General features: G+C 44.0%; 1 protein-coding gene across 1 annotated transcript in view; it reads left to right on the top strand.

The window, feature by feature from the left end:
• grid2ipa (glutamate receptor, ionotropic, delta 2 (Grid2) interacting protein, a) overlaps positions 1-20,767 on the top strand; it is a gene marked incomplete at both ends in the record, with an annotated part of 153,290 nt that overhangs the window by 89,465 nt on the left and 43,058 nt on the right. Inside the window, 6 exons of the mRNA XM_079520927.1 lie at positions 10,385-10,470; positions 11,049-11,118; positions 13,744-14,067; positions 16,515-16,669; positions 16,882-17,061; positions 17,824-17,930. Coding sequence (XP_079377053.1) covers positions 10,385-10,470; positions 11,049-11,118; positions 13,744-14,067; positions 16,515-16,669; positions 16,882-17,061; positions 17,824-17,930 — 922 coding nt within the window. The remainder of the gene's footprint in view (positions 1-10,384; positions 10,471-11,048; positions 11,119-13,743; positions 14,068-16,514; positions 16,670-16,881; positions 17,062-17,823; positions 17,931-20,767) is intronic.

Raw genomic sequence — 20,767 nt, 5'->3', positions numbered from 1 at the left:
AACATTTTCTGTATTATATTACTTAAGTTAGCGTTCAATCAAAGAATGTTTCATATTTATACCAGTGACTTTCTGATAAGGGACGTTCAACCCGAAACTGCTTTATATCATGTATTACTATACTGATAAAGGACGTTCAACCTTGAAGAGAAAGGAACTATTTAACTTTCGTAAGCTCACTAGATTCGATTTTTTGCAGATCTCACCCCGAAAATAAATCCTTTCTCTCTGTTTTCTATACTAAAGGCCTAGTGCTACCTAGTAAATACCAGAATAATTGACAGGAGATAAAATAATATTAGACGTTTAACCTTGTTAAACCATCATAAATGATTGATTTCACACTATTGATTTTAACACCTTGAAACACTCACTTTTGAATAATTACTTAGATCCATATTAATTTATTTGCAAAACTATAAATGTATTCCTTTTAACTAACCCACACATAGGCTGTACCAATGACCCCTCCCCCTCTTGCCATTTTGGGGACGGGGTGTTAAATGAGGAGTTCCTTTAGTACAGTATATGTGCGTGGAAATGAATTCCAATATCTTATCATCCTATTTTAGGATTTTCTAACATTGTTGTTCTTGCCTACACTTTTACAAATTTTAGATTGGAGTCTAGTTAGATTAAAATTTAGATTAGATTTTTAGTAGTTTATCAAAACTTTTGTAGTTCACTACTTGCACATGTAAGACTAAATAGATTAAATTACATAGGGTAAATTACAAACTAAAGATCTAGTTATTTTCAATTGTATTTACCCTTTCGTAGTTTGTTTTCTTTAGCCAAAATTGATTTGCTGGCCCGTCGTTGCTGTGCGGCGTAATACAGCAGCATGGTTCAGTGGACACCAACGTTTCATATGACCTGTCTGGCCGCAGTAATAGCACAAGTCCTCTCCCATGTGGCGTGCGTGGTTTAGTTGCCGTCTTCTGTCCTTCCTTTCCTGGAGTACAGCCTCAACCCTGGCTCGGGTATGTACTTGTCCTCTCACTGGTCGGCTGTGGTATGGTCCTGGGTTGCCAGGCTGGTTACGCCAGGCTTCCCACGGCGGTGGGTGTTGTCTTGGTCTTGGGGTAGGCTCGCTGATGTGGTCTAGCTGGAAGCCGCTCAGTTGATTGGTTATTTCTTTTCCTCTGTGTTTGGTCATTTGAAAGTCTGGTTCTGGCTGGTCTCTGTTGTGGTTGCGGTCGGCATAATAGTTGTTGTTTGGTAGGGACACGTGGAGTTGTGTGTCTCTTCTTTGGTCGTTGTAGTAGCTATCATCTTCGTCGTTGACAGGAATGGTGTTGGCTGCGCTGGCTTCATCGTTGTAGTTGGTTGTTTCGGCGTAGTTGGCTTGGTCCGGGTGGTTGGTTGTGTTGGCGTGTAGTAGTAACACCGCAGTTTGAAGTTCTTGTTCCAGGAGTGTCACACGTGACTCTGCCTGGTCCATTAGCTTTTTCTGGTCCTCTAGTTGGTGTCGAAGTATCGCCTCCCTTTGCTGTGCGTCGCTCATTTCTTGTCGAAGTCTCTTTCGGCTCTGCTTTGCCCCCATCTTTAAAATTGTCGTTTTTTTTGTACCAAGTACTCATCTATGGTGAAGACAAGATATCGGCCCTGCGTCACTGCGTCATTTGTTAAGGAAATTATTAGGTCCCATCATATGTGACTGTAGACAGAGGTGAAGGCACGACACAGCATCAAGGAGTCCGGCATATCGTCAATCATCGTTCTTTATTCATCGATCCGATCATCTCAGTACAGCAGAATGGTTTAACAGTCCAACAGCACTCTCCCACAGCTCTCCCCATCAATGACATACAACCCCCTTTTATTGTCAAGCAAGCCCCAGTATACAGGAAATAGATAGTCAACAACAGGTGGTCATACAACATCTCCGTTTATGGTCGGAGTTAAGCGAGCAGGAAACATCCTATTCCAAGTGATCTAAGATGAGAGCACTATTAGTAAGTGGGCATGGGACCTCCAGCTGTCATTAGTGACTGCTTCTGCCAGGAAGCCATCGTTGCTATTCTGATTGGTGACCAATACCCACGAATAGGTAATAGTAACAGCTGTCAGATTGACAGCTGTTGGTTGGTTGTTTGGGAGAGGAAGTTAAGGTGTAATGAGCAGGACACAAACTTATTTTAATCTGTTCTATTGCGAGGACAACACACTATTAGTGACACCTTAACTGACAGACAGGAAACACACATGCTTGGTATACTGGCTTGGAGACCTCCTTGTCGACAGTGACTTGGAGATGACAGCTGTCAGATGACAGCTGCATTAATTAGACTAAGCATTGGTGAAGGAAGGGACTTAATGGAATAGATCAATACACAATAATGTATATTATATGTATCGATCTATTTGGCATTCTAATAATTCCATTACAGTGCACATGTTTGTATGTCACAAACTGAACAATGTGCACTTTATTTATTCTATATGCTAGGGCATTAACCAACTAGTCGACTATTCAACTAGTCGACTTGACTCGACTAGTAAATCTTTTTGTAGGCCTCAAGATCAGGTAGATGATAGTTATAGTCACCAATATACACAGTTTTTAAATGTACAAATATCTATTTCCAAAACAAACCAAAAAAAAGGTATAGTTAAATTTAACACTCCCATCGCCCAGGACGATGTTCTTTGTCCTTTCTATTAGTAACGCCCGACGCCCAAGACGAATGTTTGATCCAAAAGACGAAGTTTATTGATATGAAAACGGATCACATCGCTCCACAGCCTGGAAGCGCCTGTTGCGCAATCCTCGATGTTGCGCAACACTGAGACGTCATCGAAAAAAATCAACGAAAATCTTAAAACGTTAATAACTCGCAATCTAAATCATCCCGTCTAATTATAAAAAAAGATCCTGTTAGACGGCCCTCCGCTGTCCAGTCGCTAGTCGCGATAGATTTATTCTTACCTCTCGTTGTTGTCGATCGCCTCTAGAGTGGAGTGGCTATTGTTAGCTGCTACACACACATTCACAACAACATCCGGTCCGTCGGTAAAAGTGGTCCGTGTTTATAAAGCGACTGGGCGCTATAATGTAACGGATTATATAACCCCGGGCAATTAAAGTGTACTAGTCGAGTAGTCGACTAGTACACTAGGCAACTAGTCGACTAGTAAAAATGACTAGAAGTGAATGCCCGTACTATATGCCCAGCTCTGTGTGTATGTGTGTTCCACGGAAACTATTTGATTGGCTGAGCTCGGAATGTGATGTATGTATGTATGATGATAAGAGCACCACTCACTTCACACAAGTGTGATTTTTTTTTGGGTTAGGGGCACTAGCCCCTCCCATTGACCATGAATGGACAATTACATCATAGTGTCTGAGACAATATGTCTATTTTACGTCATGATGATGTACGATGATAAGAGCGCGATTTTTCATATTGAAAAATAGCATAGAGGCATCTTAGATCGCTTCATTTAACTAATGCTCGACGGGAACCCCTCTTGGTGTTTTAAGCATTATGTTATACTTTAGATATTGAAAAATAGCAGATCTACAAGCTCATAGTGCGGCACCGAGTGCCGCACTACAAGCTTGTAGATCTGCTATTTTTTGAAAAAATCGTGAAAATGTGGCACAAATCTTTTTAACTCAAATCTTTGCTTCTGGGGGGTCCATGGAACAAAATATTTTCAGATGGAGGTCGCAGCCAAATACAGATAATTCTGGGGGAGAGGTTGAGCACCACTAACATAGAAACAGAGGTTTTTCAGAGAACTGTCAGGATTTAGAAGACATTTTTTTAGAATCGGCCTCAGGTCTAAATGGATTAAGAACTGTTCACAAATATAAACAAATCAGGCCCACCATTTTACTCGTATGGATATGAAGCATTGTTCCTGTGTGGCCAGGCTATTTTTTTCCCTCCCGGCAGATTTGTGTCTGGCCACGCAAGGTAAATGGTAAATGGTAAATGGTGCATTTATATAGCGCCTTTATCCAAGGCGCTTTACATAGATTGTGCATCAATTCACCCATTCACACACACATTCATACACCGATGGCGGCAGAAACCATGCAAGGCACTAGCCAGCACATCAGGAGCAATTTGGGGTTCAGTGTCTTGCTCAAGGACACTTCGACACTAACTCTGGGGGAGCCCAGGTTCGAACAGGCAACCTTGCGGTTACCATCCAGCCACTCTACCCCTGAGCCACCACCGCCCCCCAAGGCTAACGATGCATCAACTGATGGTGGAAAAAGTACTCATTTATCCAAAGAGTAAGACAATAGAGTGAGACAATAATTTCTCCCAACACAGACGTCAGTCAGTGTTTTGTTTTTGTTGATCTTATAAGACACGATCTCAGATTTCCCTATGGTTCTGTGACCCCCGGGGTAGCGAGAGCGACTTCCTTACTCTGTTTGTTTCCCTGCCACAAAAGGTGGGCGACTGTGGCTCAAGAGGTAGAGCAGGTCGTCCAATGATCCATGGGTCGGCGGTTCGAATCCCGGCTCCTCCTGGCTACATGTCGAAGTGTCCTTGGGCAAGACACTGAACCCCAAATTGCTCCCGATGTGCTGGTTGGTACCTTGCATGGCTTCCGCCGCAATCGGTGTATGAATGTGTGTGTGAATGGGTGAATGTAATGCACAATCTATGTAAAGCGCCTTGGATAAAGGCGCTATATAAATGCACCATTTACCATTTACCAATTGGAATGGAATAACAAGAAGAACAATGGAATAAATATTTTTGAGGGGCGCTAGCGCCCTCCTATATTCAGCTATAGTGTAGATTTTCGTCTTACACAAACATTAAATTCCCATTGACAATAAATGGACAATTTTCGTCATCATTTATGTGGACGAGCAAATCGTGGACGAGCAAATTTTTGTCCTACAAAAAACCCTTTGACAATGAATGGATGATGTACGATGATAAGAGCACCCCTCACTTCACACAGGTGTGATCTTTGGTATCGGGCGGCCCATAATTCCCCTCTTGGTGCATCCCTGTTTATATAGGATAGGTTTGTTGTTTTTAATTTTGGTTAGTTTTTTTTTGCATGCATAATGGTCTTACACCAGCAGGAGGCATTCATCTGCAATTTTAATTTATTCTGAAATCCACCCGTTTGGGACCTAACAGTCTTCAAAATAATTCTTCTCTCGACTCTAGTTCATTATACCAACCATCACCACCACCACAGCAAAGACACACATAAGGTCCCAGCCACGATGTGTTCTTCTATGTGGTTGTACTGCTGTTGTTTGGCCTTTAATCTTAGTGTTTGCTTTCTGCTCGGCTATAAAAAAAATCTCAATTAACATTCATCGGGACTAAAACCTCCAGGGAAGTATACTGCGGTGAATTAAGTGTCAGTTGTTGTGACTAGCTGCCATCTTTTCAGTGACTCTGTTGGGTAAATAATGAGGCGGGCATGAGGGCCCTCTAGAGACACGCTGTCCACATTTAAGTAGATTAATATTCATGCGAGGCTGTGAATCTAAAGTAGCCTAGTTGAATAGGACTAAATGTGTAGGTGGTCCAACCTAATGAGACTCCTTCTTATTAAGTGAGTTCAGTCAGGACAACTACGGAATGGATATGCTGTATGTATTGAATATAAAATGAGCAATATATTTATTGTGGTTTGTCGACGAATTTGATCTGCTTTTAGGTAGCCTATACTCTGATAAAGCGCATCTCCTAACCATAGGGACTCCGAATCCCTCGTACATATATAAACATCAGATCCTAAACAACAGGTGGTAGCAGTGGCGTGCACAGACATTTAGAGGGGCAGGTGCTCAAGTTAAAAAAGGGCACCTTGTGCAGCGCGTGGAACCGGCCGGTTGCCTTAATCCATTTTGGGCGGGTGAGCAGCACATTTTTAAGCAGACAGCAGAGCAGCAGTGTCAGTGTGAGCAGCAGCGAAGCGAGCAGTTTAAATAAGCGGAGTGCATGTGATTGGATGGATGAGCGGATCACGTGGATGAGAGCGTGATGGAACGGACGGCCGCCTGACGGGGCTGCTGCAACTATCCATTATTTTCCTAGCAGTTATTCTATCAATTAGTTGTTCGATTAATTGAGTAATCGAGAACACATTTATTTTGATAATTGAACAGTAGACGATCGATCCACAAGCTCACAACGCATCCCATCACGACACGCTATGGGCTTGTAGATCTGCTATTTTCCCTATTCTGAAAAACAAAAAACAAAAAAAGTTAAAAAAAAAACTAATTATTTCATTCAAATGATTTTTTTTAAATAATCGATTAAATTGATGATTTAATCAACTGTTGCACCTCTGTCTACAGCTATAGTTTACTGATGGAGGTGTTGCTCTGTGGTCAGTTTACAGTGGTATGGCTCTGTGGTCAGTTTACAGTGGTATGGCTCTGTGGTCAGTTTACAGTGGTATGGCTCTGTGGTCAGTTTACAGTGGTATGGCTCTGTGGTCAGTTTACAGTGGTATGGCTCTGTGGTCAGTTTACAGTGGTATGGCTCTGTGGTCAGTTTACAGTGGTATGGCTCTGTGGTCAGTTTACAGTGGTATGGCTCTGTGGTCAGGACATAATTATGGCAACAAAACAAGCAGTGGTGGAAAAAGTACTTCATTGTTTTACCTAAGTAAAAGTACCAAAACTGCAATTTACAACTTTACAATTTACAACTACTTCATTACAAGTAAAAGTATGGAATTGAAAATGTACTTGAGTAAAAGTACAAAGGTATCTGCATCAAAATGTACTTAAAGACAAGTGCTAAAGGTAAAAGTACTCATATTGCAGAATGTCCCATTTCACGAGTTCAAAATGTGTCAAAAGTCTATTGAAAATAGCAGATCTACAGTAGATCGGCTATTTTCAAATGGCCGAAATGTATAGGGTTGAAGTGGTTAATGTCTTCTAATCAAAATCAAAATCTCCAAAGTAACTAGTAACTAAAGTTTTCAAATAATTGTAGTGGAGTAAAAGTAAAATAAAATGGCTCGGAGATGTAGTGGAGTAGAAGTAAAAGTATTGGAAATTGGAAATACTCAAGTAAAGTATAAATACCTCAAAAAAGTACTTAGTTACTTACCACCACTGAAAACAAGGAAGGACAACTCAAGGCTATAAAGGACGCCAGTCGGGGGTCCAAAGTATGGAGATAATGATGACTATACGATGTAAGATAAGATTAACCTTATTGATCCTCTGTAAAAAGAAATGCAGTTGAGAAGCTGAGAAAAGCACACAGTGAAGCTACAGTACAGGTCAGAGAGTGATAAGAATAAGATTTATAAGACTTTTTGTGCAACCACTCCAAGGAACAGCAATGTCTGTCCTAACCTATGTGACTATGTGACTGTTTAGAGTACCAGTAGGGGCAAAAGTGGCGCTGTTGTGCCAGAAACAGAGAGAGAGAGATAGTGTTGCACTGTTGCCTGCTAATGACAGAGAGAGAGAGAGAGAGAGAGAGAGAGAGAGAGAGAGAGAGAGAGGCAGGGGGAGAGGGGAGAGGGGAGTTGCACCACTCAGTTCACACGGGTGTGATTATCTTGAGCATCACAGTTCAATATAGATGTTACATTTCAGTTGTTATTCATTATTATACGAGTCATCCAGTCCAAAAAGCTTGGGGTCCTATACTAATACTAAGGTCAGTCCTGCACAAAGTTCTCATATGATCATTTATAAATTATAACGGTAAAGTCCATGTTTTTTTTTACACATTGATATGCCGTTGATTCATTTCCAAATTTTCCATTATTATTATCATCAATCAGGATGATCAGGCCTTCATGTGTAACGGGAAAGACAAGTATCACCAATAATAGCATTATACCAAGCAGCAGTGGCGTGCACAGACATTTAGAGGGGCAGGTGCTCAAGTTAAAAAAGGGCACCTTGTGCAGCGCGTGGAACCGGCCGGTTGCCTTAATCTATTTTGGGCGGGAACCCCTTTTGGTGTTAGCATTATGTTATGCTTTAGCTATTGAAAAATAGCAGATCTACAAGATCATAGCGCGCCACCGAGTGGCGCGCTACGAGCTTGTAGGTCTGCTATTTTTGAAAAAAAAAAAAAAGGAAAGAAAAGTTTTTTTTTTTTTTTTTTTTTTCAAAAGGGCACATTGCCAAAAGGGCACCCCCTAGTGTCTATCTGTGCACGCCACTGCCAAGCAGACATTACATCCAGCAACAACAAGAGTAAATACAAAAAGCTGAATGAAAACACGAACAGAAGCACACCCGACCCGTGTACCCCCGACCCGCGTCCCCATCCGGCTCCTGACACTAGCCTTTTAACACCGATAAATGTTTACAACCACATGTGTATATATGCCTACATTTAGATGCTCTCCCCATGTCCCCCATATATGGGGACTAGGTTGGCGGAGGGTGTGTAGAGCCCAGGATCACATTAGATAATTGACACAGGGGTGAAAAATGGGTTACAAAATCGTGGGATATAAAAAAAAAATCACACCCGTGTGAACTGAGTGGTGTAAGGTCTTATATAGACTGATCAGCTGTGGTCTGACGTAATGTCTGACGTAATGAAATCACACCCGTGCACGTGAACTGGGTGACCATAGCAACCGTGCTCATTTTTTTAGCACAGACAGACAGACAGACAGACACGTAAACTAACAAAGCCAGTTGTAGGAGTGGTTTACACCACTCAAAAATAAAAGAATCACACCTGTGTGAACTGAGTGGTGTAAGGTCTTATATAGCCTGATCAGCTGTGGTCTGACGTAATGTCTGACGTATTGAAATCACACCCGGGTGAACTGGGTGACCGTAGCAACCATGCTCATTTTTTGAGCACAGACAGACAGACTAACAAAGCCAGTTGTAGGAGTGGTTTACACCACTCAAAAATTGGGTGGAATCACTTCTATAGAGCCGTAAAAAAAACAATCTCTTATGGGAGTCCCTCGTGACATATCACTTCAAATGGGTGGGTCTGCGGGCTAATTAGTGTTAATTTGGGGGTCCTTGACATGATAAGGTTTGGGAACCACTGTTGGTATAGAGCGTCGCAGTCCCGCCCCCTCGAGAGACCCGGAAAAGAAATCCCTGTTCATTTTCCTCATAGACTTTTCAAAAGGTTTTTATTTAAAGACGTTTACGCCGTGGACAAAGACAAATCATGACAATAAACACAATGTTTTGGGCCAAACAAAGAATTAGAAAGTAGAAAAAAACGGCAGGTTTACAACACTTTTCTTGTTGTTTTTCGTCTTTGTAATTATTTGTTTGGTCCAAAATATTGTGTTTGTTGTCATGATTTGTCACGACTCGAGTTGGATTCGTACGACGCTTAAAAGGTCTTTAAATAAATACTTTTTGAAATGTCTATGGGGAAAAATGCATTGGGATTCATTTCCTGGGCCTGGTGTCGTCATGAAAGGGGGCGGGACTGCGACGCTCTATAGGCCATGGGTTCCCAAAGTGGGGTCCGGGGACCCCTAGGGGTACTTGAGGGAGTTCCAGGGGGTCCCCAGCTAAAGGATAGTTGGGAACCAAATGGACCCTTATGGGTCTGTAACTCTGAAAGTGTACAAATGGAACCAAATTAACCCTAACGGGTCCATTTGGTTCCATTTGTACACTCTCAGAGTTAAATTAACATTGATTTTACAATATAAATTGGGGGTCCCAGAGATAGAAATGTCATTAAATGGGGGGTCCGTAGACTAATGCACGTCAAACCTGGGGGTCCTTGAAATTAAACAGGTTGAGAATCTCTGCTAGGTCCTGGGTTCGATTCCCGCTGGGGACGCTGTGGGTGCTGGCGGCATGTTTCCTCCTCCGCGTCATCAGTGCCCATACCCGAGGCGGGGTTGGTGAAAAGGCCTTTCTGTGTGGAGTTTGCATGTTCTCCCCGTGTCCCCTATAGGGTAGGTACCCTCACAAAAAACATGCAGTAATCCTGGTCTCTAAACTGGCTCCCCCTGGCCAGCCGGGGCGCCTGATGGAGGGGAAAGGAACTGGTTGGAATAACGTGTTCCTTCCACGCGCTACGTCCAACCAGGGAAACCCCCCCCTGTCAGGTGTAAAGGAGCAACTTGGACACTCAGGCATGAAGGAAGCATGAGTTCAAGTCCGTTGCTCTCCCCATGTCCCCCATATATGGGGACTAGGTTGGCGGAGGGTGTGTAGAGCCCAGGATCACATTAGATAATGTAAAGATCTTCTCTTATCGGGGTCCCTGGCATACCTTTTCAAATGGGGGTCTGCGGGCTAATTAGTGTCAATTCGGGGGTCCTTGACATGAAAAGGTTTGGGAACATAGGCATTGGGTATAGGCTACACTAGTGAGACCGTGCAGGCCTATACTTCTATAAAGTCCTCCGCCCGTCCACTCCGCCCGCTGTCCTCAGGTCATTCTCTCTGTCTCTTCAGGACGGTGAGAGTGTGCAAGGGAAACATGAGCTTTGGCTTCACCCTCAGGGGCCACGCGCCAGTCTGGATCGACTCGGTCATCCCCGGTAAGTTATTATAAGTGTGTGTGTGTGTCCTAGTTTCTTTAACACATTTTGGGGCGGGAAGGGAACCCCTTTTGGTGTTTTTTAAGCATTATGTTATAATTTAGCTATTGAAAAATAGCAGATCTACAAGCTCATAGAGTGGCACAGAGTGCCGCGCTACGAGCTTGTAGGTCTGCTATTTTTGAAGAATCGTGAGAATGTGGCGCACATCTTTGAATTATATTATTTCACTCAAATCTTTGCTTCCGGGGGGTGACTCACTGGAACAACATATTTTCAGATGGGGGTCAGTGGCCAATTACATATAATTTTTGGGGTCCTTGACATGAAATATTGAGCACCACTGATACAGAAAACTGTCAGGATTTAGAAGACATTTTTTAAATTTCGACTTCAGGCCTAGCACCAAATACTTTTTATCATTAACACCTTACTTAAAGGTTGGGTGAATAATGCATTATTATAATGCATTATAAGGCTTCATAACACTAGTTATAAATGTTTATAACTCTCTCTCTCTCTCTCTCTCTCTCCCTATATGTCTCTCTCTCTGTCTCTCTATCTCTCTCGCCCTGCAGGCAGTCCAGCGGACAAGGCCGGTCTCAAACCGGGCGATCGCATCCTGTTCCTCAATGGACTGGACATGAGGTTGAGTTTACGCAGTTCTCACTCCTTAAAAAAAAAAAAACGAACTAACTAACTAATGAACACTATTAGGCCTACTACTACTAATAATGCATAAAAAACAAACATTGAGGGTGTTTGGGAGCCACAATAATAATAATAATAATTATAATAATAATAATAATTAGTGAGTTGGAGCACTGAAACAGTGCCGTGTGTTATTTTAATAGGTTTAATAGGGGGAAAAAACAGCATGCTGACATACAGTAATTACAGAATATGTTATCTCCATTGAGGGCGATACGTTTATTTTCCTCCTGATGCTGGTAATCTCTTCTGTCTGCTTGTATTAACTGTCGCAACCATGCACACAGCGTACGTGGTTTAACACATTTTGGGCGGGAACCCCTGTTGGTGTTTTAAAGCATTATGTTACACTTTAGCTATTGAAAAATAGCAGATCTACAAGCTCGAGCTTGTAGGTCTGCTATTTTTGAAAAATCGTGAAAATGTATATATGAGTATATATGAGTATATATTATTACAGAGTGAACGTTTTTAACTCAAATCTTTACTTGATCTGGGAGGTCCCTGGAACAACATATTTTCAGATGGGGGGGGGTGAGGCATATTACATAGTTTCTGGGGTCCTTGACATGAAATATTGAGCACCACTGATACAGAAACATGAGGTATTTCAGAAAACTGTCAGGATTTAGAAGACTTTTTACATCAGGCCTAAATGGGTTACTCTTTATCGAATGAAAATAGTCGAAACCAATTTGTTCCTCGTTCACTCTGGGCTGACCTCGCTACGCGTGCAGAGTCAGGCGTCTCATTTCAGCCACAGCGTGTGGAAACAGAACAGTTTCCCCCGAAAATAGACCAATGAACGAATGGGAGATGACAGACAGCAAGGCCCTGTGTAGAGGAAATGGAAGAGAAAAGAGTTTTATGTAATAATAATGTCTGTAATTGGTTCTACCAGCAGTAACAATGTCTGTAATTGGTTCTACCAGCAGCACGCTACAAAAAGCATTATTCTGTGCATTGCCTCCATATTTTTCTTTTGCAACAATTAGTTAAGTGACGCGATACTGTTCCTGGCATTACATTTTTTGCAGGATGCCCGCTCTCTGCGACCAGATATTGCACATTATTTTTTGAATGTTTGCAAAGTATACGTACGTACGTATACGTGCGTGCGTGTACCTGTATTGCTAAACCTGTGACAGTGAAATGTCACCACCAAGTACAGTAATTGTGAGAACAATTTTCCTGATCCTCACAAGATAAATGGTTTTATTTTTTAATGTTTAATGCTTATGATTAGAAACGGATTCAGGTTGGGGTTAGAGCTGGTTTGTGTCGATCCTTATGGAGGGGGAAACCTTTACTTACTACAGATTGTGGTCAAAGCTAAAAATATAAAAGGTTTGTAGCAAAGGTCTGTCAATATCTCATACAGGGAAACCCTTTACTTGTACAGTTTGTGGTGAAAGCTTTGCTTAAACTTTTCTCCTTTCTCCTTAGTTCTTGCTTACTGGATTACGAGCGTCTGCTAAATGCCTAAATTGACGTGACAATTCGGGATGTCCCGATCACGTTTTTTTTGCTCCTGATCTGATTCCGATCATTTGATTTTGAGCATCTGCCGAAACAGATTCTTCCCAATCCGATATTTATATTTTTATAGAACACGTTTATGCCATATCACAATAATACAATATCCCCAAATCACAGACGATATCCAGTCTAATATCATGATATGGATATAATATTGATACTAGGGATGTCCCGGTCACATTTATTTTGCTCCCGGTTTTGCTTCCGATCATTTGAAAATGATGTGATCGACCTCGCGATTTCCGATCACCCTTTCCGATCAGTACAACCCTATAGTGACAATAACACTGATTCTGTCATCATCACCTTTATTTATGCTCGGAAATACAATTGAGGGCAAGCAGCCCTCGATCGTTTTCAATGTAGCCGAGGTTACAATTCACAAATACAGTCAAAAACAATACATCAAACACAACATTATAAATCAGGATACATTACAAAGGAACTTAAATGCAGAACAACCAGTAAAATAAATCAATTGAAGCAGGAGCAATCATGGTGAAAAATGTTCTGGAGCATTCCTTTGAACTGACCGAAGGATGGCAGGGAGTTTTAAAGAGTTTTGGAGTTCATTCCACGAAGTTGGGCCATTGACAGAAAAAGCCCAACTCTGTCTGGGCCTGAGGAACCTTGAGCCTTAAGAAATCACTAGAGCGGGTCTGATAGGTGCTATAGAGAGTATGCGCGTGACATCATCATCAAACCCGGAAGTTATGCAGGAATGCCTACCAAGTGGCAAAAAACTACTTTCATATATCCAAACAGAAAAGTCCTATCTGATTGCATTAATACTTTAATTGCCCGGGGTTATTTAATGTTAAACTCACTTTGCATGTTGCTTTGCCACTCGCTTTGCCACTCGATGTGCCATTCACTTTAAGCATGCGCATACCCTCTATTGTTCAGTTCCAACATGGAACAAATATAGTCAGGGAGCATCCCAGCAATGGCTTTATATAAAAATAGGTGCCAATGCTTATCTCGCATGTGTGTGTGTGTGTGTGCGTGTGTGTGCGTCCACAGGAACTGCTCCCATGAGAAGGTGGTCTCCATGCTGCAGGGCAGCGGCGCCATGCCCACCCTGGTGGTGGAGAACGGCCCGCCCACCTTCTCCCTGGCGGCGGACTCTGAGGGCGGCGGGGGCGGCGGGGTGGGGGTGGGGGGCCTGTCTGGGGGCGAGCGCGCCCGCTCCCCGGCGCCCCTCAGCTCCCTGCAGTGGGTGGCGGAGATCCTGCCGCCCAGCATCCGGGTGCAGGGCCGCACCTTCGGCCAGCAGCTGGAGCACCTGCTCACCCTGCAGGAGCGCTACGCCATCTGCAAGGCCCTGGAGAACTTCTTCCAGCACAGGTGAGCTGCATGCAGTGTTGTTCTTGGCGGTGTAATGGGAATTATGAAAATGAGAATACTACACTGTCTTGACTACACTCTCACATGAGTCATCACACTTAAGTGTCCCTTTTACACCTCACAGGAAGCAAGGCTTTCACCTGTTGGCTGCCAGTAAGACGAAGTATTCTTACACCGGGGCTCCACCGGGCGCGTCAGCGTCGCGTCTCCGTCACCGTCAGGGAATGTTCCCTTTTTAATCAATGAAGGGTGGCTCCACTGCCCGCGTTGCGTGACATTAACGCGTGCATTACAATTGAACCGGTGCGTTTTTTGACGCACGCGACGGAGACGCAATGCGTCCGGTGGAGCCCTGGCGTTACACAGCTCCTTGTTACACCTCCAGTGTATAGTCTCTCGTTGTTTATAAAAGAGACATTTATATCAGTGGCGTTTCCAGGAATTACATTTTGGGCAGGCAAGAATTACATTTTGGACAGGCAAGATGTGTTAATTGTCGTCTCCCCGCGCACAATCGTAGCACTAAAGGTTTTCAAAGAGATATACCTGCCAGACGAGTAGTATACAAAGGCTGAAAGGCATGCATTTACATTCCAATGGGTGATTGAGGGTTGTGCTCTACCGCGACGGCCAATCAGCTGGACATTAATAGTTCTCATGTCTTGTTTTTGTCCTCTTTTTTTCTCATTGTATGGATTTTGGCCAGGCCAGAAATGGATTTGGACAGGCGGACGCCTGCCCTCGCCTTATTGTAGATACGCCTCTGATTTATATGCAGCTCAGGAGGCTGCGTTGCACGCAGTCTCCCTGGGCTATCCTCGGAAGCTCTTGTATTAAATTACATTGTTTCAGTCCACTCTCTACCTTGATTATTTCTTAAAGACTCTGATGTAAAGTTCTAAATAATCCACTACAGCGGCAGCACATTTTGATTTTAGTTTTAGGCCGCAGTCTAGTTTTCCACATTTTAGTCACCTAGGAATGTTTTAGTGTTTTAGTCGACTAAATCTACAGTCGATTTAATTGACTATATGTGTTTTGGCGGGCCTTGATGCCGTCGTAATGGCTGATTATACACTTGCTGAAAATAGCCAATCTACAAGCTCTCAACGCGTCACGCTGCGAGCTTGTAGATCTGCTATTTTCAGCATGCAACCAAGTGTAAAATGACTTATACTGGATCTCTTGTCCACTAGTCCCGTCCTATAAAATTTTAGTCTAGTTTTTATTTGTCGACGAAATTGTGAATATATTTTAGTCATCATAGCTTAGTTTTTATTCAGTTTCCGTTTAGTTTTCGACAGTGAAAAAAGGTAGTTGACGAACATTTTTCGTCTAGTCGACGAAATCAACACTGCAGGTGAGGAACATTCGCTCTTGGAAATGAAGCCAATTGACCTTATGCAGACCGCGGCCATCTTGCCATTATAGGTTAACAGTTCTACTGCGAAACACGCTTTACCCGCTATTTAATCAAATATTCTACGCTGCCGATATTGTTTTATTACCTTTGCAGCATATTGTACTTCGGCTGTATTTGCACTTTTGCACTTTAAAGGAGCATTCAGTGATTTGGGTGATTTGGAAAACCACCCAGTCCGCCCCGGTAACAAAATGTGCACATGCACGCTCTACAGTGGGGGGAAGTGCAACAGGCCAACAGCACGTGCACCAAGGCCCGCCCCCACTCGATCATGATTGGAGGAAGGCCCCACTCATCCTGATTGGATGAAGGCTTTGCCACCCGCCACCAAAACTGAAACTAGGGTTTTTTGACCCCAGGGGCTCACTGGGGACAGGGAGGAACTCCTTATATGGTCAGCACACTCTATAGTAGGGAGGATTATCCAGAAAAAAATAAAAAATAAGTGATATTTGAATTAAGTCAAATCACTGAATATACCTTTAAAAACCGCTAGTAAACACTCCCAGCATTTGTTATTGAGCCGACAAAAAAAGCCACTTCCTTGATCCGGGTCACAGACAAAGAGCAAAGCGAGCCAAGATTGTCCCTATACCCCCTCGTCCACTTACATTGGGCTCAATTTCCCAGAAGCCCTAGCAGCCCAGAGGATGACTTGATTTCCGGTTTCGTCATCATAACGCGACGGCCTCGTCACCATGCAGGTCCGAGACAAATCCGTGGATTAAACAATTTAAAGCCCTGAAAGTGTTAATGGCAAGGGTGGCAACTATAATTTGCCATTGACAGCCCATTCATCCAAAGAGAAAAGTCTGATTGTATTAAACAACGTCAAACTCACCAACATTGCAGCATGTACGAAAAGCTTGAATTGTTTGTTTCATAAAAATGTGCTCGTTTGATATAACTCAACGGCCCCACGTATACCACCTGTTTTGAATTTGCTCATAATGCAGGAGGCAGCAGTCCCGGTGCTGGACAGGACACTCATATGACGTTATGCATTATGTTGTCATGGTAACAGGAACGTGGACACCCTGATCGTGGATGTGTTCCCGGTGCTGGACACGCCGGCCAAGCAGGTGATCTGGCAGTTCATCTACCAGCTGTTGACGTACGAGGAGCAGGAGCACTGCCAGAGCAAGATGGTACGCTTCCTGGGCTTCAAGTCCATCACAGGTAGGTGTGCGTGCGTGCGTGCGTGCGTGCGTGCGTGCGTGCGTGCGTGCGTGCGTGCGTGCGTGCGTGCGCACTTTTATATCCATGGCACCGATGCAACTTTACTTTACCGCACCTTTTGTCATATTAACACGTAACATGACTGTGGTCTGTGTGTGTGTGTGTGTGTGTGTGTGTGTGTGTGTGTGTGTGTGTGTGTGCACGCGTGTTAGTCCCTCCCCCGCCGCCCCCTCCTCCCCCTCCCCCCCAGGAGCCCGACAGCCCCAGGGGGGTCCCGGAGCCCCCCCACCGCCGCAGCAGCTCCATGAGGGTGACCGGGACCGCATACCAGCGCAGCAGCACGAGGGGGCGGAGCTCTGACGACCTTGTCATAGGCACGCACCTGGGCATGGGTATGCTCGTTATCACAGGTCATGACGACCTGGTCATAGGCACGCACCTGGGCATGGGTATGCTCGTTATCACAGGTCATGACGACCTGGTCATAGGCACGCACCTGGGCATGGGTATGCTCGTTATCACAGGTCATGACGACCTGGTCATAGGCACGCACCTGGGCATGGGTACGCTCATTATCACAGGTCATGACGACCTGGTCATAGGCACGCACCTGGGCATGGGTACGCTCGTTATCACAGGTCATGACAACCTGGTCATAGGCACGCACCTGGGCATGGGTACGCTCGTTATCACAGGTCATAACGACCTGGTCATAGGCACGCACCTGGGCATGGGTACGCTCGTTATCACAGGTCTACCGACCTTGTCATACTGTAGGCACGCACCTGGGCATGGGTACGCTCGTTATCACAGGTCATGACGACCTAGTCATAGGCACGCACCTTGGCATGGGTACGCTTGTTATCACAGGTCATGACGACCTGGTCATAGGCACACACCTGGGCATGGGTACGCTCGTTATCAAAGGTCTAACGACCTGGTCATAGGCACGCACCTCGTTATCATCAATCTGAAGTTAAATTAGTTATCATTAAATTGTTTTAATTGATGATAGAGTATAGGGTATGCTTCTAGGACTTCTACTGGCTCTATAGCGAGTGAATTAGACCCGCCCCTCGCTGCGCTTACAGCCAATAGCATCCGTTTACTTCACTAGTACGTGTTACTGGCAGTGATGCTTGATATCCCGGCAGGTTCCCGCTCGGACGCGGTGACGGACACCATGATGAGGCTGGCTCCAGGAGAGAGGCAGTCAGGAGACGGAACGTCGCTCCCAGAGACCCCCAACAACCTGGCCAATGTATGTACAGACAGTAACCCCTCCCCCAACAACCTGGCCAATGTATGTACCTCGCTGCCCGAGACCTCCAACAACCTGGCCAATGTATGTACCTGAGTAACCCCTCCCCCAACAACCTGGCCAATGTATGTACAGACAGTAACCCCTCCCCCAACAACCTGGCCAATGTATGTACAGACAGTAACCCCTCCCCCAACAACCTGGCCAATGTATGTACAGACAGTAACCCCTCCCCCAACAACCTGGCCAATGTATGTACCTGAGTAACCCCTCCCCCAACAACCTGGCCAATGTATGTACAGAAAGTAACCCCTCCCCCAACAACCTGGCCAATGTATGTACAGACAGTAACCCCTCCCCCAACAACCTGGCCAATGTATGTACAGACAGTAACCCCTCCCCCAACAACCTGGCCAATGTATGTACTGTAACCCCTCCCCCAACAACCTGGCCAATGTATGTACAGACAGTAACCCCTCCCCCAACAACCTGGCCAATGTATGTACTGTAACCCCTCCCCCAACAACCTGGCCAATGTATGTACAGACAGTAACCCCTCCCCCAACAACCTGGCCAATGTATTTACTGTAACCCCTCCCCCAACAACCTGGCAAATGTACGTCGTACAGTAAGCTAATATTGTATTCATAGGTGACCATTTCCAAGGGTGCGCTTGTTTTACCCCGCCGGCTACTACTATTAGTAGCCAAGGAAAGCGCCACCCGCGCGGGCGGAACTTCACCTTCTAATACAAACACAAAACCCCATTCTGCCAGCTGCCTCGCTAGCCTAGTGGACTACTATGCTGACTTGCAATCTGCGCTTCACATGTTCGCGCCCCGCTGCCTAACAGTTTTTGGATTAAGGTTGGTGAGGGGTACGTTAATAGTTTTTGGATTAAGGTTGGTGAGGGGTACGTTAATAGTTTTTGGATTAAGGTTGGTGAGGGGTACGTTAATAGTTTTTGGATTAAGGTTGGTGAGGGGTACCTTAATAGTTTTTGAATTAAGGTTGGTGAGGGGTACGTTAATAGTTTTTGGATTAAGGTTGGTGAGGGGTACGTTAATAGTTTTTGGATTAAGGTTGGTGAGGGGTACGTTAATAGTTTTTGGATTAAGGTTGGTGAGGGGTACGTTAATAGTTTTTGGATTAAGGTTGGTGAGGGGTACGTTAATAGTTTTTGGATTAAGGTTGGTGAGGGGTACGTTAATAGTTTTTGGATTAAGGTTGGTGAGGGGTACGTTAATAGTTTTTGGATTAAGGTTGGTGAGGGATGCGTTAATAGTTTTCGGATTAAGGTTGGTGAGGGGTAGGTTAATAGTTTTTGGATTAAGGTTGGTGAGGGGTACGTTAATAGTTTTTGGATCAAGGTTGGTGAGGGGTACGTTAATAGTTTTTGGATTGAGGTTGGTGAGGGGTACGTTAATAGTTTTTGGATTAAGGTTGGTGAGGGGTACGTTAATAGTTTTTGGATTAAGGTTGGTGAGGGGTACGTTAATAGTTTTTGGATTAATGTTGGTGAGGGGTACGTTAATAGTTTTTGGATTAAGGTTGGTGAGGGGTACGTTAATAGTTTTTGGATTAAGGTTGGTGAGGGGTACGTTAATAGTTTTTGGATTAAGGTTGGTGAGGGATGCGTTAATAGTTTTTGGATTAAGGTTGGTGAGGGGTACGTTAATAGTTTTTGGATTGAGGTTGGTGAGGGTACGTTAATAGTTTTTGGATTGAGGTTGGTGAGGGGTACGTTAATAGTTTTTGGATTGAGGTTGGTGAGGGGTACGTTAATAGTTTTTGGATTGAGGTTGGTGAGGGGTACGTTAATAGTTTTTGGATTGAGGTTGGTGAGGGGTACGTTAATAGTTTTTGGATTGAGGTTGGTGAGGGGTACGTTAATAGTTTTTGGATTGAGGTTGGTGAGGGGTACGTTAATAGTTTTTGGATTAAGGTTGGTGAGGGGTACGTTAATAGTTTTGGGATTAAGGTTGGTGAGGGGTACGTTAATAGTTTTTGGATTAAGGTTGGTGAGGGGTACGTTAATAGTTTTTGGATTAAGGTTGGTGAGGGGTACGTTAATAGTTTTTGGATTAAGGTTGGTGAGGGGTACGTTAATAGTTTTTGGATTAAGGTTGGTGAGGGGTACGTTAATAGTTTTTGGATTAAGGTTGGTGAGGGATGCGTTAATAGTTTTTGGATTAAGGTTGGTGAGGGGTACGTTAATAGTTTTTGGATTAAGGTTGGTGAGGGGTACGTTAATAGTTTTTGGATTAAGGTTGGTGAGGGGTACGTTAATAGTTTTTGGATTAAGGTTGGTGAGGGGTACGTTAATAGTTTTTGGATTAAGGTTGGTGAGGGGTACGTTAATAGTTTTTTGATTAAGGTTGGTGAGGGGTACGTTAATAGTTTTTGGATTGAGGTTGGTGAGGGATGCGTTAATAGTTTTTGGATTAAGGTTGGTGAGGGGTACGTTAATAATTTTTGGATTGAGGTTGGTGAGGGGTACGTTAATAGTTTTTGGATTGAGGTTGGTGAGGGGTACGTTAATAGTTTTTGGATTGAGGTTGGTGAGGGGTACGTTAATAGTTTTTGGATTGAGGTTGGTGAGGGGTACGTTAATAGTTTTTGGATTGAGGTTGGTGAGGGGTACGTTAATAGTTTTTGGATTGAGGTTGGTGCGGGGTACGTTAATAGTTTTTGGATTGAGGTTGGTGAGGGGTACGTTAATAGTTTTTGGATTAAGGTTGGTGAGGGGTACGTTAATAGTTTTTGGATTGAGGTTGGTGAGGGGTACGTTCATAGTTTTTGGATTAAGGTTGGTGCGGGGTACGTTAATAGTTTTT

The sequence above is a fragment of the Electrona antarctica genome (assembly GCF_951216825.1).
Source record: "Electrona antarctica genome assembly, chromosome: 14".
NCBI classification, from domain to species: domain Eukaryota; kingdom Metazoa; phylum Chordata; class Actinopteri; order Myctophiformes; family Myctophidae; genus Electrona; species Electrona antarctica.
This window is presented reverse-complemented; position numbering and strand designations above follow the sequence as displayed.